The sequence below is a fragment of the Pteronotus mesoamericanus genome, unplaced genomic scaffold (assembly GCF_021234165.1).
Source record: "Pteronotus mesoamericanus isolate MK-2021 breed Mesoamerican mustached bat unplaced genomic scaffold, CSHL_Meso_final contig_20, whole genome shotgun sequence".
NCBI lineage: Eukaryota > Metazoa > Chordata > Mammalia > Chiroptera > Mormoopidae > Pteronotus > Pteronotus mesoamericanus.
The window spans coordinates 77,861,808-77,879,316 of NW_026555085.1; the positions used below are offsets into that span (position 1 = coordinate 77,861,808).

Here is a 17,509-nt window from a genome sequence, read left to right on the forward strand (position 1 = left end):
GTTAATGAAGAAGTGCTGTACATATAGGACACATCTTTATCTTACAGTAACATCTTCAAACTGCAAGAGCATCTGCTAGGAGTCACTCAGTAACATAAAACTAGAATATTGTTCACCATGGATGACTTTTCTAAATTTAAACAGTTTATAATTATAATCAGTTACTCCAAAAATATGTGAAAACACTTGAAAAATAACTTCTGTCAAAGAGCAGTATAGCTTGTGTTTTCCTTTCCTCTTTTATACAATAGATGTGCAAGTTTTTCTTCTAATGACCAGTGACCAATTGAGAGGTAACTAAAGATGTTTTTATTGTTGATGTTAGGATACTTTTTACTCCTCAATGTGCCATTACAACAAATTTTCCCTACATTTTTCTCCTTTTCCATGAAGAAAGAAGTGACAAAGTGACAAAGTTCCTCTTTAGCCCTTTGTTTTGTCTCAGTCTTGACTTGCAAAAAAATTGTTGGAAGATAGTATAACATCTCATTATAACAATACTGGCCTTGGGTACTATTACATTCCAGGCTCACAGACTGCTCCGGAAAATAAGAGACTTTATACGAGATAAGACTTCCCTTGCTTTCATCAAAAATAAATAATTCCACTGTCCAGCATTATTGCCTAGTACTCTGGGACATCAGGATACCAAGAACCAAATCACAAAATCTACCAGCAGCCTTTCTTTCTCTTGTAATTAAAAAATAAATAAATAAATCAAGCTTACACACACACACACACACACACACACACACACGCATATATCTATATCAGTATATATGCACATATGCATGTTTTATACAGATAAAACCATTTGTATTATACCAATGAATAGAAAATAGTGTTAGTCAAAAGGAATGATTATTTTTCTAGTTAATTCAGATAAAATTGCAAATAACAAAAAAAAATACCATGTGGATGAATAATCAAGTTTGGTTGTTCTATAACACTTGAAAAGGCAAAGTTTTACCTTGAGTTGCAATGTAATGGCTTGGTCTCTGGTAGCCCTAAAATAGGAGAACAAATTGGTCATAATTTTACATCAGTATCCAAAATAAATGAATGAAGGCATAAAAAGATGAAGACAACCACCTGTTAAGATTAAGTTATAGTAAAAAGTCCAGAAATGAGTAGTGAACTCATAGTTCACTTCTCAAACCTACGTTATCTGAAAGGTAAAGATAAAAAAATTAAATATTTTGAGTGTTCTGATTAGAATATATATTGCACAATTAAGGTTTGTTTGCTAGGGAATAACCTTATAGATTTTCTTTGGTTTCACTAAAATGTTTATGCCTTCATGTTAATCTTTAATCATTCATTCCTGGCAAAACTGTGTTAAAAAATACCAACTTTCATTTTATCATCCAAAAGTACAACACACTGCATTACAAATGGACAACGACATATTAGAACCATAAAAAAATAACAGAACATTCCAATGTTAGAGCTGGACAATGTATGTGTGCATCAAATCAAAGTCCTGCTGAGATTTTATAAAGAATGTTCCTATTCTGTTAATATATTCAGGAATCTGCCAAAACTATTTTATGTGTACTGATAATTATAATTTACACACACATATAACTATAGATACACACATATATAGGAAGAGTTTTAAAATATATATCTTATCTTCCTTTTCAATGTGCCAAGAACTCTTATGTGGTTAAAGATTTAACATTGTTTCAATAAAAAAAAATTCCTGATAAGGAACAAGTTGTTATCAAATTGGTTTAAATTCCAATGGATCATGAATAGCGAAAATGTTAATGGTATAATAGGGTCAAGCTTTGAATCTGTTGTGCATTTACCAAAGCACGTTAGCAAAAAGCCTTTGGTACAATTTATCCACATTTTGGTATGGGCAACTCCATACAAATACAAGTGCATATAAACTGAGATCTCCAATATAAAACTTAATAACGAGCATTACACTGTTGCAAATTCGGAAGTTTTCTGTTTGTTAATACACCCACATAGAACAGTGTTTTATGAAAAAATTTTCTCAAGCTTTATAAGCATTTCATCTCCTGTTTTTCGTGAAAAATTTACTAATTGCAGGAGGCATCTTATAACAAACTAGTGGGAGAGGGAAAATCATAAAATTGTGTAATAATCAGCCAAAATGCACTGGGGTCTTAACACAAATACTGGGTAAAAACAGCCTTGCGTAGAACACACTTTTAACATATGAATCATAATGTAGCATCATAACAAGGCTCCAGTGTATATGTCTTGGCAGAAAACCAAGGTTAAACTAAATAGGGAAGAACAAGTACAAATTTGTCAGAGAACTGTTAATTCTTTTTTTATTTTAAAAAATAGACCAAGAGCTTAGATTCCCATGTTAAGATGTCTATTAAATTTAAAATATTGAATGAGATTAAAGTGAAGATCAAAAATTTAACCATTATAATTAATAAAATTTATTAATTCAAAAATAGAAATTACAATTCACAAAATAACTAACATGAACTTAATAAATATCATAAAAATTATTTTCTACTCAGGTAAATTAGAAAAAGTTGAGTCCTAAATTCTTATCTTTTATAGATGTAAATGTATGCATATATGCTTTAATACTTGATATTTCTACCTTTTGCCTCCCAATTAATGCATAGTTAAAACGGGTTAATTTCAGCACACAGGGATTTAAATTATTTTTAAAAATAACTAAAATTAATGAGTACTTAATATATGCAAGGTATTGTGCTAAATGCTCAACATGCATTTACTTCATTGAATTTTCACAAAAAAGTAATAAAATTAACACTTTCATTATCTCCAACTTAAAGATGAGGAAACTGAGGCTCGGAGAGATGAAATAATATTTCTATGATTTCCAATGTGATTTTGAACCAGGAAGTATAACAAAGAGCCTGTCCTTCTTCTATGTAATGTAGTGTATTTCTTCCTAAACATTTTATATTTTATTAGAAAATGTTTTCCACTAAAGAATTTACATGTAGGTGTGTTTTTAACTAAAATTTAACAATAGAATATATGATTAAAACAAACTTTTTGATTTGTATGATTCAATATATATGTGTGATATGTGTACTTTACAAATGCAATTTGGTAATTATTTTGCCTAAGTAATTTTAATACTTCACAGACCAATCCCGTATACCGCAAAATAGTTTCCCTACCCATTATTCATATCAGAGGTCAAATGTAAAAAGTAAAATTTCAGAAACACTAACACATCATACTATCCAGCTTCTCACATATGTTTGGGGAAGGGTAAGAATAAAAGCCAGAAACAGAAATCATCAACAAATAAAACTCAAGTACATAAGAAATTGTCAAGAGCTAAAAATGGTCCTGTTTTTCTAAACATAGAAAAGGGAAGGAGATAAAATAGATCTTAACACATGTAAAGGAGTTACAAAGAAATGAACATAGATATACTGTATGAGGCTAATTACGTGAAGCATGCAGAGATAGCTAGTAGTAAGCATAGTAATAACTGTAATTAAGAGTAGTTACATTAAATATTTATAATAGGATACTGTTATTTACATATAGTGGTACTTACATCCCTGTACAGCCAAATCTACAGCCCAAACCATAGTCAGGTGTGAAAGAAAGCACAACAACGTCAGTAAGTACTAGGACGTAGAACAAGGAAAAGTGTACAGTTTGTTCTTTATTTTAAAAAGGTAGCAATCACTTTATAGGTAATAACAAGCAAAAGATTCACATATACAAGCCAACAAATTGGGCACACTGAACTATAAAAATACTTACATCTATATAATTGGCATTAATGTAATCTGAAGAAGGATCATCCTCGACAGGTTGCAAAATTACTCTGGAGTGATCATCTAAAATTTTTAAATAGTAAAAGAAAAGTTATTAAATATTCCTGTTCTGAGACAATGCCACTGGTAGAGACTTAAAATAATTTTGTACCTAAATTTCCTTAAACTCTAGTCATTCGAAGAAATACAAGAACATTAATGATCTTATTACTTATTACATTTTTAAAGCATTCTGTTAAAGTTTTACTGACTAACATCTTCATATTTAAGAAGCTTTTAGAGGACATGATAATTAATATCTGGTGAATTATCAGTTGAGCCATGGACTTGTCTAAGGAATTAAACTTGCCTTGACTACTACTTTCACTTCTTAGATGTGATTTTAAAGGGGTGGGATCCTTCTGCCTGCACTTGATAGCAAATGAGCCACTGAAGTAGGGAATGAATTCTGAAGCCCAGCTCTCAACTTATTTCTTGAGCATCAAGATTAGTATCTGATGCATTCATAAGAAACTTTAAAATAACTGAAATAGAAAAAAGGTGTAGTGAAAGTAAATAAGTAGCTAGTTACAAGCCAAATTATGCTACTTTCCTCACTGCTTCTGTGGTTTCATATGAGAGTTAATTTATTTATCCATGTACACATATTGAAGAGGTAAGAGGAGGAAGTCTCTAATAAGAAATAACATGGCACAACTGGCGTTCAGACAGGTTCCAAGGAAGGACTAAAAGGTATGCAGAAAGCAGAACACTCCCACCTTGAATAAGTTTGGAAGAGGTAATTTATCACTGAAGAGATTTTTCTTTTCATTACTCTGATATTCTCAGTTGTTTGATAACACCCCAGGCATTTGTGTGCAAACATAATATCACGCAGAACTTTCTCCACAGGGTGAAGAGTGTGAGTCAGTTTAATTAATGAGGATGATGAGAATTTCAGTGTCATTGCCAATAGCCAATGCTGTTTTGATATTAAGTAGATTATTTTATAGAGATGTGACACCCTTTGGGATTGTCTTAAAATTTAAAACCAGATAGAAAGGAATTGCAACTTACTATTTATCTTCTATGCACAATATTTATTGTATATTCATCACAAACTCTATGAGAACTTACATGCTATAATGTTTCCATATCGGTTTTTTGCTCTATTTTGGTCTTTTTTAGCTACATCCCATGACGCTGACTGTCCTTCGAAGAAGCTCTAGAAAAATAAAATTAACAAGCAGACTGAATTTAATTCCTTTTCATGAATCAGCTTTATCTGTTCTGAAGACCAAAACAGTAATAGCCACTTTCTCAGGGAGGGAGTCCTACAGTAGTAAACATGTTTCATTTTCAGAACAAAGCTTATTTGCTGGACTTCTGCTTGTTCATCTTGGATTGGACTGAGTTCAATTAATGACAAAAAACAGCTTTTGGAAAGAAAGGACCTTAAAATTATCTCAAATTTGAGATTGCTATAACTTTGTAAGGAGGTAGAGAAAGCATCAAAAACTTCAAAACTACTTTTAATGAGTTATCTTTCAAATGTGCTTCCTTTACCATTTATAACGGGGAAAAAAAAAACTTGTTTTCCCCCATAATTATTCATAAAATCATGTGCAATACATCACGTTTCAGTTTCTTTGAAGATCATGAAAAGGACTGAATCTCTCCAACAAGGGACCATATGAGAATTTTAAAAAGTCACCATCTCCAAGAATCTTGGAACAGATGAATATGTTGATTGGTTTAATTGCCATATGTAGCAATTTAAAATATGGGTATAAATTTCTTTTTGCAGAAGAACTTTAGCTTTGCTCAACACAGGAAATGGGGTCTTCAAAGAGTCAACGGTCTTTGAAGTGAGGTACACAGAAATACACATGAAATGAACAAAAAGAACCAGCCCTGGCAGCATATTATAATTCCTTGCACTATTTCGTTACCACAGCGTAGTGTTTCCGGGAAACATCTATAACCAACTTTCAAAATTCAAAGATAATTGTATTCACTCCCAAAGTGAGGTATACAAGTACTCTACAAATGTAATGTTTAGAGAATTTTCCATGAAGTTGGATGTATTTTGCATGGTCTTTTAAAGTAAATTATTGCTTGAATTCTTTCATTTTAAATGTGTGTGTGTGTGTGTATGGTGGTGCATGTACAGTGGTACATGTGTGGTGGTACATGTGTGGTGGTGGAAGAGCTTCCTTCTCTGCATCATACTCATATTTTTCAGTGAGCAAAGGTGGCACAGGAACAGTTCTCTTTTTGCTCTATATTGTTTAATTTAAATCACTTCCCTTGTAGCTTAAATTTGGTATTTTGGTTTGAGTAAGAAGGGGAAACACAGTTAGAGGAATAATTTTCAATTCCTTCTTTTGGTTTCTGAGCACTTGGATTTGCAGTGCTCTTTTTCCCCTCAGGCACCCACAACCAAAAATGCACAAAATGAAACTAAGAGTGACAACAGCACACTTAGAACACAAGGCTTTCTCCCATTTCTCAACAGAGGGTTAACAAGCAGTGGCAGAGAAGTACCTACTGCTTAAGTCATTCAAATGGTAAAGCCTGTAATGCAATGGAACCAAGGGGTTTTGTTGTGGATTTTTGAGTGGGGAAATGTAAGGTCTAACAAAGTGGGTTTTAAATAATATAATAAAGTAAAATAGGGGACCCAACATTTTAAAATTCTTACAGTGTATTTAGATCCATATATATTCCCAAGAAGTACCCTTTTCTTTCAATCTGTATATTTACTCTCCCCATATACACACTTAATTTTTCACTCACACACAGGATTAGAGTGTCTCCAGAGCATTCAATCAACTCTTCGTTATGGTACGGGGAGGAAATTTGTTAAATTACACTGGCTATCATGATTAAAAATAACATTTAACATAGTACTGAAACTTTCACCTCATATTCCTCTTTGAACCCATAGCTGTCTGATGTCTTCATGAGATTAATGTGCTGCAGTAAGTCGGCCACCCTGATGGCTGGGTGCAGCTGTCCCGTTTGGTAAGGGGATTCTGTCCCCTCACAGAGGTAGCGAGGCACATCAAGAAGACGACTGGACTCTGCTGTAGCACTGTGGTTCTCATCTGGCATTTTTCAGATTCAAGAACATTAAAAAAAAGACAAAGTCATCTTGTTTAATATATATCAGTGCAAAGAAGATTCTTAAGACCTCAAGCTCTTTCTGATAACAGGAGGAAGGGAAAGAAAAATAGTGGAGGCCGAGGACAGCGTCCCCATAAAGACAAAGCCTTTCACTTCAGCTCAGGGTATGAGGTCAGCGTACATTATGTTTATTTCAGCAAGACAACAGATGCTCAGAGATGTAGACAAATATCTGATCCACTTTTTAAAAAGTATCGTGGGAGATTTTTCTGGGTCCCTACTTTTTTCTTATATCTGCATTCATAGAAGTATGGAGTGGGACTAGATGATCAAATTGTCAATTGGAGAGGTGTTCTCATCATTGATAAATTGAACAAACTCCTTTGCACCCATATGCCAACCTCGCTCTGGGCAACCCACCCCACAGAGCTGTTGGCCTTGCCCTGTGGCCTTACTATGCCTGGCCACCTGCGGCTTCTTGCCATGACTCTGCAGACTGGGAAATGTGGGCATTGTATAGAAGCATTCCCCTGACCCTGTATGTCTGCTAGCCAGGTCACATGTTATTTATATTCAATCTCTACGCCTTGGTTTACTATTATTATTGCTGTTGTTGTTTTAATTGCTAACATATTGGACTCTTCTGGCTACTGTGTGAAAGAAACCAGTATACATCTCTGGGGCAAAATATGTAGGTCTTTCTTCTGGACCTGGCCCATCCAGGCTGAGTTAACAGCTCCTGCCTTACACTCTCATGGTCTCTTGTTCTACATTAATTTCATTTATTTTATATTTTAATAATTTGTTTACTGGTCTTTTATCTTCACTAAATTCAGAACACTTATAGTGTAGAGACAGAGTCGTTTTTTTTTAAAATTCCTAGTCCCTGGTGCAAAGCAGTGAATAAACATTTCAATGAATGAATTAGTTAAAGTCAGTGGAATCCCCTACCACCCACATTTAAGTGTAGGCCCATCCCAATTGTGTTATATTAGCTTAAAATGAAAAGAAACTTTAAGCATCCTTCTGTCATAAGGAGGAAGAAAAAAACAAGAACATTTTACCTATGAAGAATAAATATTATTTTAATGACCATAGTACTAATCATTACAATGAGGAAAAGCATGCTTATATTTATCACATTTAAACTTACCACTTAAAAAAAATGTTTTAAGGGGTGTTACTTTGAAAAGCATTATATTGCCATGCTCATTAACAGAAGAGAAAGTACACTCTTAGGGGAACTTTTGTTTTTAATGATAATGCATACTGTAGAGAACGATATTTAATTAACAGAGAAACATATTTCAAATGCTGGTACATTTGCCTGTTCTATCACCAACTCTACAAATAGGATATGGCAAAAAATGAATTGTTGTCCCCATGATAAACATTTTTTCTTCCTGGAGGAGGAAAAAAAAAAAGAACCCCACAATCAGATTTGTGTGCTTCTATAATTTAGCTGATTGCATTTACTTTACTTTCTCTTATTAGTCTGAATGCATTTTTATATTTTTGCATTTCCTTCTAAAATACTGCAATGAATCAAAAGCACTCCTGGTGGCTTCCGTTCTGATCTAATCACCCAAATGAATTAATGCCCTTTATTTAGGTTTTGCCCACCCCTCTACACACAAACATTTGATAGCCAACATGATTCATGAGATTTTCCTTTTCTAGGAGACTATACTCTGTGATCTCTCTCTGCTAAAATATTACAACTGATAGACTGACATAAAGCATATATACATCTCTCCAGTAAAATGAGTCAAAAGGTACTGATTTGGGCACTATACAGCTTAGGATATGAGGGTAGATATTGTCAGAGGTGAAGTGCAATCACCTAAGCTGCTCTGTGGAGCTGCCCCACAGCGCACATGGTACCTGCTGCAGCAGCAGAATATTTACATTTGTAGAATGCTCAGTGAAAAAACACAGAATTCACCCATATTCTAAAACTTAACATAATTATGTCCCAGTATGAAATGCCTTTTGTCTTGCATTAAGCTTTAATACAGTACAATGAGCAGTATTCTTTAAAATAATCACATATGAATTATTAATGTCAATACATTTCCACCTCATTAAACCACCTAATAATGTGACTAGTAGTGAGAGTACATGTACTAATCATTATCCTTATTACACATTTAAGAATAATAACTTTAAGTATTTCCTTGATGGAATGGTTTTCTACAGTTCTTTGCAATACACTTACCAGTTATAGGGACTTTAACCCAAAGAAGCAGTAAAACACAAAAAAACAAATATATGAATTACTATGAAAAGTTTCTAAGCTCTTTTTAAATCAGTAAGTAGATATTAATATTAAGCAATATTTGAAATGATTTCGAAATTGCTTTATACACACAAAATCAGTTGGATGCAAAACTATAAACATGATTCCAAGAATGATGAAAAATGCAACAAATCACTTTTAAATCTGATATGACTAATGACATTTAGCTTTTAAACATTTTTTTAAAAAAATTAAACAACCCAACTTTCAAAATGAAATAAAATGCATAATGACTGTTTATATGAACAGATTTGATGACTCTATTGTGTTGACTCAAGCCTCCCCTCAACATAAATATCCTTTTTCATGGGGAAAATTATTATCATAACCTTTTAAACTTTGTAGTTTGTAAAAACTCACATACCTTATCTCATTTTCTTTTTATAAAACCTTGTGGAAAATGTATGGTAGGAATTACTATATAGTTTTACAGATGGGAAAGCAAAGATGAAAGGTATTTTCATGAGTTTATATTGTAAGTCCACAGGACTACAGAGACTTGACTCCAATTCTACATGTCCTTAACATATTACTGTAATAAAATGTTAATAATTAGGCAACTCTTTTTTTCCTGTGAGTTTTTAGTACTTTAATTGAATTTTACTTATTAATTTGATGCTGACAGCCTTCCAGAATGCTCAACAAAAGATAACATTTTCAGAGGCATTTGGCGCCTTGGCAATGATCATGGTTCCTGACTTCTCCCTAAATGGTCAGGCCACCCCTTGGGACAAATTCCTCAGTTCACTCCCTTGCCTTGATTGGTGTGGACATTAAAGGGAGAGTGCCATCAGCAATAGAGAACACTGGCTTCCTGATTCTTTTAGAATATATAGTTTTATATTATAAAATTATAACTTTGAGTAGTGAAAAAGAGGTACATTTTAGTTAACTGAATCAGTGGAATGGTTTCAAAATATTTTGAAAATGTAAGTGAATGTTGAATACATGGATAATAAAGCATGCATAAAATGTAAGCTAAAGTTTTATGTCCACAAGAAATTTATACATAAAACACAAAAACTGGGAACTTTTAAGACATGTGTTTCTGGCAATTTCTACATTTCTTTGGTTAAATCTTAATAGAAACACTGGGTTAAAACTGATGTACAACTTGTGAACATGTAAGCAAGATGGTCATGAATCATTGGTGTAAAATCAGTCAAGGAGGAGGGTACAAACTGAAATAAAACTCATTACAACATTCTTAAATATGTAATTAGATTAAAATTAATGTAATTTTACATCTGAAAAGAACTTATTCACTGCTGGCAATACCAGATGTCTTAGGTGTTATATAGTAACTATAACATTAGGAGAATTTAGAAACTCTTTTTTCATCAAATCTTTACATATAAACAAATGATTCAGGTAGCATTTGTCCCTGACATGTGTGCATTTGGGTTCATTCTACTAACCTGAATAAATAAACATACATCTTATATTAAGGGCCTTTGTACTTTTGCCCCCGTCTAACAGAACCAGCAATTAATGAGCATGTTGCTTCAGAAACGCATACCTTACTAACTTGAAATCCACTAGATCTGACTGGGTTGACCATGGTTGTCCTCTGTGATGAGGCGATGACTACATATTTGAAGTCAAGCTGCTTCCTGAACTATAAATAATTACTCTGTTGACAAAATCATAACCCATGCAAGGAGGTGTGATCCATGCAAAGAGAAATGATAAAGTAGTAGCACCTCACCTAACACAGCAGTCGGCACAAGTGGATCATTGGGCACTGTATAGGAAAACAAAGCTCATGAAGGAATATATTGCCCTGAAGTTGTATTTTATTCTCTTTTTCCCTTTAACATAGATTTAGGTTTTCTTAAGAAATATAGTTATTAAACTTTCTTTGGTTACTATATCCTGCAAAATTAAAACTGTCTTTATTGCAAAACACCAAGGAAGTTGCATCTAGAAGTATAGTTCAGTACTCTGCTCAATTTAAAAAGCCAGGACGATTCAACTTGACATCATGAAGATTATAAAATTGGGGGGGGAGGGACCCATTAATTTTAGATCTAGCAAATGCAAAAAACTTGGAGAAATAATTATTTCATATTATTCCAAATATATTTTATTTTAGTTAACTGGGGGAAATAGATTTAATCCTTTCTCCAAGTTCTTAAGTGGGTATAATTACACTTCTGAATTCAAACTTCCCAGGAAGGTACAAACCTAGGCAATAGAAAAGTTTGGGGAAAAGTGCTTTCGAATCCTTAATGGATTAACTATTAAATCAAGCTGTTAGAGAGGTGGCATATCTATACTTTCAGCTAAACTTACTTTCAACAATAATTTTTTATGTTCTTCTCTATTATTTATCTTATAGTGAAATAAAAATAAAATACATCAGAAAGGCCCTATCATGATTAAAATCAAATTCCAAAATGACTATAACATTTCTAATTACTTTGGTTAAATATAAAATATATATCAAGGAAAATGATAGGCTGAATGTAGGGCCGATAATGTCTAAAATATTCACCAAGCTGAACATTCCAGAAAAATAACTTCCCCTTCTGAAAGGACCTAAATGCATATAACCTACAAACACTTTATTTTATCAGCCTTATAACACTATAAGTTTATAATTTGTATAAGAAATAATACTTCTATTGTCTCATCTTCCCTTATATATGTTTTCCAAACTGAGGTGAGCAGGCCTCTGGTGTCTGTGGCAGAATGCCCTGCGTATCCAAGGCCAAGGATAAACATGATTTGCCTTCTTCAAGCATCAATTTTACTTGAGGATTTGAAGAGTCAGATAATTTAACTTAAATTTAAGTAACAAACACAGTGCTATAGAAAAAAAACCAAATTCATTGGTGATTTGAAGATAAACTAATACTGATTGTGGGATAATTATTCAAGTCATATGCCATTAAACAGTACTTCAGTAGAAATATTTTGAAAGTCATCCTTTATAGATCAACATTAGGAATTCTTAATATAAATGGAGGGATAGATAAGGTGATAGATGGATGAATGGATGGATGGACGGATTTTACTATTTCCTGCCAATCCCCTAATTTAAGTAAAGTTTTGGAACTTCACAGCAGCCACTAAAGAGCATGTAGTTCCTCTTTCCCCAGTTAACTTTTTGTTATTGAAACTCTCCATGAGTCTACAGAATATTTTGATAGAATAATTTACCTGTGACAATAATTCCCAGAAAATATCTGATGTTTCTCATCTCACAAAAAACTATCTTGCACAAAGGAAGACTCAAATGGTAAAATAACTATAAATTTGACATAAACTCATTTTATGTAGGCCATCAAGTATATTAACGCAATGACATATGATTTGGTCTGAGTGGTATATATGAATATTTCTTATGATGATATAGTAATAAAATTCATGCAGGTTGAAATTGAAGTAAATTTAGTATCAAGACTGAAGATAAGTTCTTATTAATTCCATAATATTCTCTATTGCTTTTTTTCTTCTTTCTAGCTCTTTCTTCCATCTGTTTTTTCTTACTTTCTCTAGTATTCAAAGGATGTGTTGACCACACAGTGCACTAAAAGAGCTTTGAAAATAATTTACGAACATTTTAACGAAGAACTTACATCTTGGACTGAAATTATGTTGGTCCATGAAGGTGATGGAAAGAGGATCCTCTGCATGCAGAGTGCTCTGATCAGCGTAACTTCGATCCATTGCATTCACCATGTGAGTCATCTCCTGCCGGGTGTTCCCCATTGCATCTTTGCGTTTCTTAGCAAGCTTGCTGCCAAGGCAAATACAAAAGGGAAACCTTAGTGTGAAGCTTGAAGGAGAATTGACACCAGTAGTAAGTGGTTCAGGAATGCCCATGGGTAAGGATACAGATGTGGTCTACAAATAACTTAGGTCATAATTTCGAGAATTAAGTTCAACATTCAAACAATATTTGTTGGTTGCTATGAAACTAGTTTGTTATTTTGGGTATTTCAATAGTCAAAGCTGTCAACCCCAAACTCTTATTTCTTATATTTTATCATTAAAATAAATTACTATAAAACATAACTACATTTTATTAAAACCATAATTAAGTACTTCCTTATTAGAGTTGTTCAAGAAAATTTTAAATAAAGCTAAAGTCTGGAATTCCCCCTGGATGATTAACTATTTTATCATCTCCCATTCCTCCTGGTTTTTTTATTCAGTAACAATGCAGCATGTGTAGCATTAACATATTTAACAATACATTTACAACATTAATCCAAACCTAATCTGGCGACTTGTAAAATCAAGCACAGCTAGATAAAATGCAAATACACAGGAATATATGGAAAAATTTTATACCATATAAGAAAAGTAGATGTATTACAGAAATGATTATAATCTTGAATTATAGACATGGTCAAATCCTAGAAGTGTGTTTTAGAACCACATGGCAGAGTATCCACTGTAGAAATGCCTTATAAATTAAGCAGGGCAAGTGACTTGCAAAATAAGAGGAGTTAGACTTTTCAGCTACTCAACTAATGAAATCTTTATCTTACATATCAAAGATATGAAATACACTCTGATTCTTTGTGACCATTACACCTGAAACATGCAAAAAAATATTACAGGGACATAAAACATTTGTATAGTATTAACAAGGTAATTTACAGGGTATAAATAAAAGACACTCTAAAAACTTCTAATAGCCAGATTGTTTCTAAATTCATGGCAGCAGTTTATGTTGCCTTGGAAATATTCTTTAGTTGTTTTAAGAATACCATTTCTCAGCTAAATTATTAGCTAGGACATATTCTTCTGATTCTCATTAGTATCTGTACTAGAGTAAAATTCTACAAATACTTTTTTAAGGGCTAATTTAATAGTAGTATTTATGTCCAAAAGCCTTTCCTTTAAAAAATTAACCTAGCAATTTAAGACTTACTCCTAAATAGATTTTTTCCCCCTAAGAATCATACCTGACTTCAGGGGGTTTATACCTAAAATATGAACACAACAGATATGACACCTAAATAAGACAGTCACAAATTTAGGGATCAAAATGGCATTACTCTTTGTCTTTAGAAATAATGATAATGATAGTACTAGTAGAAGGAAACAATGACAAATGTATGACAAGAATTACCATCACCACTCTCACCATTACTACTAACTACACCGTCACTACTACTACCGTCACCACCACCATTTATTAGCAGTATTTGCTTTATTCATTGAAAATAAAAAGTTATCTCTTTTTTTCTAGGCTAGGTAGTAAAATCCCCATTGCAGGTTTCAGGTAGGAACTATGAACGAGTGCTGCGGCCAATGGCAAGACACTGTATAGGTGGGGTCTGGGGAGAACTGGATACCAGTCCAGGGCAACTTCCCTCAGTGACTATTGGCATTTGAGCCCAGGATTGAGCTTCTGGTTTTAAAGTTATATTTAAAGAGAAGAAAGGAATCTGAATATTTATATTAAATTTCCGGATTTTTCCCAAGGGCTTCTATTTTTGGAAACAGTGTATGAAGCAAGTCTATATTACAGACTTTGCTTTTCAGACTTACCTCTGTGATGTCTTATAGGGTATTTGTTCCTTGACCTACAATGTTCTTTTGTCTCTGATATCTGGTTAACTTGTATTCTGTTTCACCTCCACAGGGAGGCTTCTCTGACTAATTCCAACAACCTGTTTCAGGTTAGGTTTCCCTGCTAGGTGTGTTTATAGCACGATGTTTTCTGCCTCTAATAACACTCATCACATATCATTGCAAGTGTGCTTTTAATTGTTTTTCCCACTGTGTGTTCCATGACAGGAAGAACCATCTGTATATTCCTAGCATTTAGAGCAGTGTCTGGAACATAGCAGGTACTCAAATAACTACTTGCTGAATGGATGGATTAGGGCTGTTAAATGATTCACACTTTCCCTTTGTTAATTCAATTAATTCTCAGATTAACCCACTGAAAAAGGCATGAGAATTCTAACTGTATAGGTAAATTTATTGAGGCTCAGACAAGTTAAATAACTTGCCCAAGGTTATTTATCTAATAAGCAGTGAAAAATGACCTGGTTTCAAGCCCTATGCTGTTACACTATATCCAGTCGCTGACATTAATGTGGTATTATAAACTGCACTATAATATAAGGCATCTACTTACCTAGGAGTTAAAAATTGTTACAAATTTGAGAAGAGGAATATGCAAGTTTTCATGGCAGTGAAGGATCTTGACTTTTCAGATTCACAAACCTTTTTTATTTATCAACTCACAGGGGACTATACCTTTGTTAATATCTGCGAAGCACACATTATCAGCTTTGTTCTAATACCTTAATTCTCACAACAACACTGTGAGGTAGACTTTAATTCAAGTTATTACAAAACAAATAAAAATTAACAACAGAACTAAGTATTTTGGTCAAGAACTGAGAGTTACTATGATGATGTCAATGAATGTTAGTTCAAAGGTTACATCTGATTTACTTTTAAATTCTAATCTAATTTATTACTACTTCTGTTTTTTAAAAAATTTCTAATTCGGATTCTCTTCACTAGGTATGTTTAACCAACTTTTAAAAGCATATCTCCATGACATTCTTTCTAGTTATGATTAATGATGCCAGTAGCCCTAAGTATTACAATAACAGTATTATAACCTACTACTTAGACTAGAATACTGAAATGTTTTCCATCCACTAAAAAGGCAACCCATTCTAACATTATGAATATATAGATAGTTAATAGAAAGCTTATTGACATTCTCATAATTAAATACTTAATGATTTTTGTGTTTGACGCTTTGTCTCCCTCTGAGCAACAAGCATATATAATGTGCACTTCAGGACAGTTAAGCAATTCATTTTGTAACTACTTGAGTTTGACAGATGTGCAAATGACTCTCATTATCAAAGCAGCCAACAGCATAAACTTCTGCAGGTGGATATATGGGCGGGCTATAAAGAGGAAAAGCGCTCCATCATTGTATGAAATGGTACACTTAATTACCTTTGGCTTCATCCAACGTGATTTAACAAGGGTATTATGATTCATCACAATAAGCTAGGGGCACTGTTAGTTTACACCTGCTTGTTTAGCAGATTTTAAGAAGGCAAATGTTTATAATATTTAAAAAGGTTGGCAGAATTCTGTTTCAGTCATTAAGACTCAACAAATTTTGTTGTAAAGCTAGCTTAAATTTACCTAATGAAATAAAAGGTGTGGGATATATGCCCCAAATATACTTAATCACAATCCTTAAGCCTTAAAAGTTGGTGGATCAAGTACTGATCAAGCAATGTCCATGGACACTTTGTTGTCTCATTCCTTCGGATTGGATGGATATCCTGGCATCTAAAGTAAATTGAAAATGACTAGGGAAATACAATGGACAACACTCTGTTCTTATCTAAACTAGCACTTCATACCTAATTACAGGATGAGCTAAGACTTTGAAAGAGAAAAGGGCATATGTGACACCCATGTATGTCTTGTGTAGGCAGAAGGGGCTTTCCCCCCACATAAGTCTTGGTGTTTAAAAAAAATCCTATTTAAGTTAAAATAAACAATAATTTTTCTTCTCTAAAAAAATTTTTTTATTTCTTTGTCACTGCAACATCATGATTTTATCCATTTGTTTCCACAAGTTATACTGATTGCCTAGATGGCCAGACCAAAGGTGTTTATTCTGAAGTTATAACCCATCTTGGGTGCCTGAATTATGGAGATAGATGTTTTTGCAGTAATTTCTGATGTGATTTGTATCCTGTGAAGGCACTTTTGATTGTTCTTCTCCGAACACATCACTTCGGCCATTTTGTCCAATATAACAGTGTTACATAAAGATAGGGATTAGTGCGTTTCAACCACTATCTCTACCAGATGAGTGAGGTATCATATTGATCAATTACAGGTTTGCCTTAAATAAATAAATGATGTTTTGGGTTGTAGACTAAAGCTACTTATGGAAAATTGAAAATTAAAATTAGAAGTAGCCGAATATACAGAAATACAATATCCCTTTTTAAAAAGATTAACAAAATCAGTTAACAGATAAACTTGATAGTTTGAGTCGAGGAAAAATAACCCACAAAAACATGTTTTGAAATGCCACTAAAACTGCAAACATCTTGTTGGTTTTTCTTGTTTTTTTTGTTTGTTTTGTTTTGTTTTGTTCTGTTTTTGAAAAGGGATATTGCATCTTTAACACATGTAAAGTCGTATATCACCCATTTTCTACTTACAGGTAGTAGGAGTAAGAATAGTAGCTCCTCCTGGCAAGCAAATCACAGACAGTGGAAAAAGAGAAGCAATGGTGAATGAAAAGCGTGACTCCGTCACATTCAATAAAGCAGAAAAATGTGCGTTAAAATTAAGATGAAATAAAATAAAA

At 33.2% G+C, this 17,509-nt stretch overlaps 1 protein-coding gene across 2 annotated transcripts in view; it reads right to left on the reverse strand.

Moving 5' to 3' along the window:
- Positions 1–17,509, reverse strand: part of PTPRK (protein tyrosine phosphatase receptor type K) — a 487,710-nt gene that overhangs the window by 20,228 nt on the left and 449,973 nt on the right. Inside the window, exons 15-20 of one of the 2 annotated variants that reach the window (XM_054569942.1) lie at positions 12,759–12,919; positions 10,883–10,918; positions 6,672–6,856; positions 4,884–4,971; positions 3,754–3,830; positions 971–1,007 (exon numbers count right to left, since the gene is read on the reverse strand). In XM_054569942.1, coding sequence (XP_054425917.1) covers positions 971–1,007; positions 3,754–3,830; positions 4,884–4,971; positions 6,672–6,856; positions 10,883–10,918; positions 12,759–12,919 — 584 coding nt within the window. The remainder of the gene's footprint in view (positions 1–970; positions 1,008–3,753; positions 3,831–4,883; positions 4,972–6,671; positions 6,857–10,882; positions 10,919–12,758; positions 12,920–17,509) is intronic. The other variant, XM_054569944.1, reaches the window with a different exon arrangement.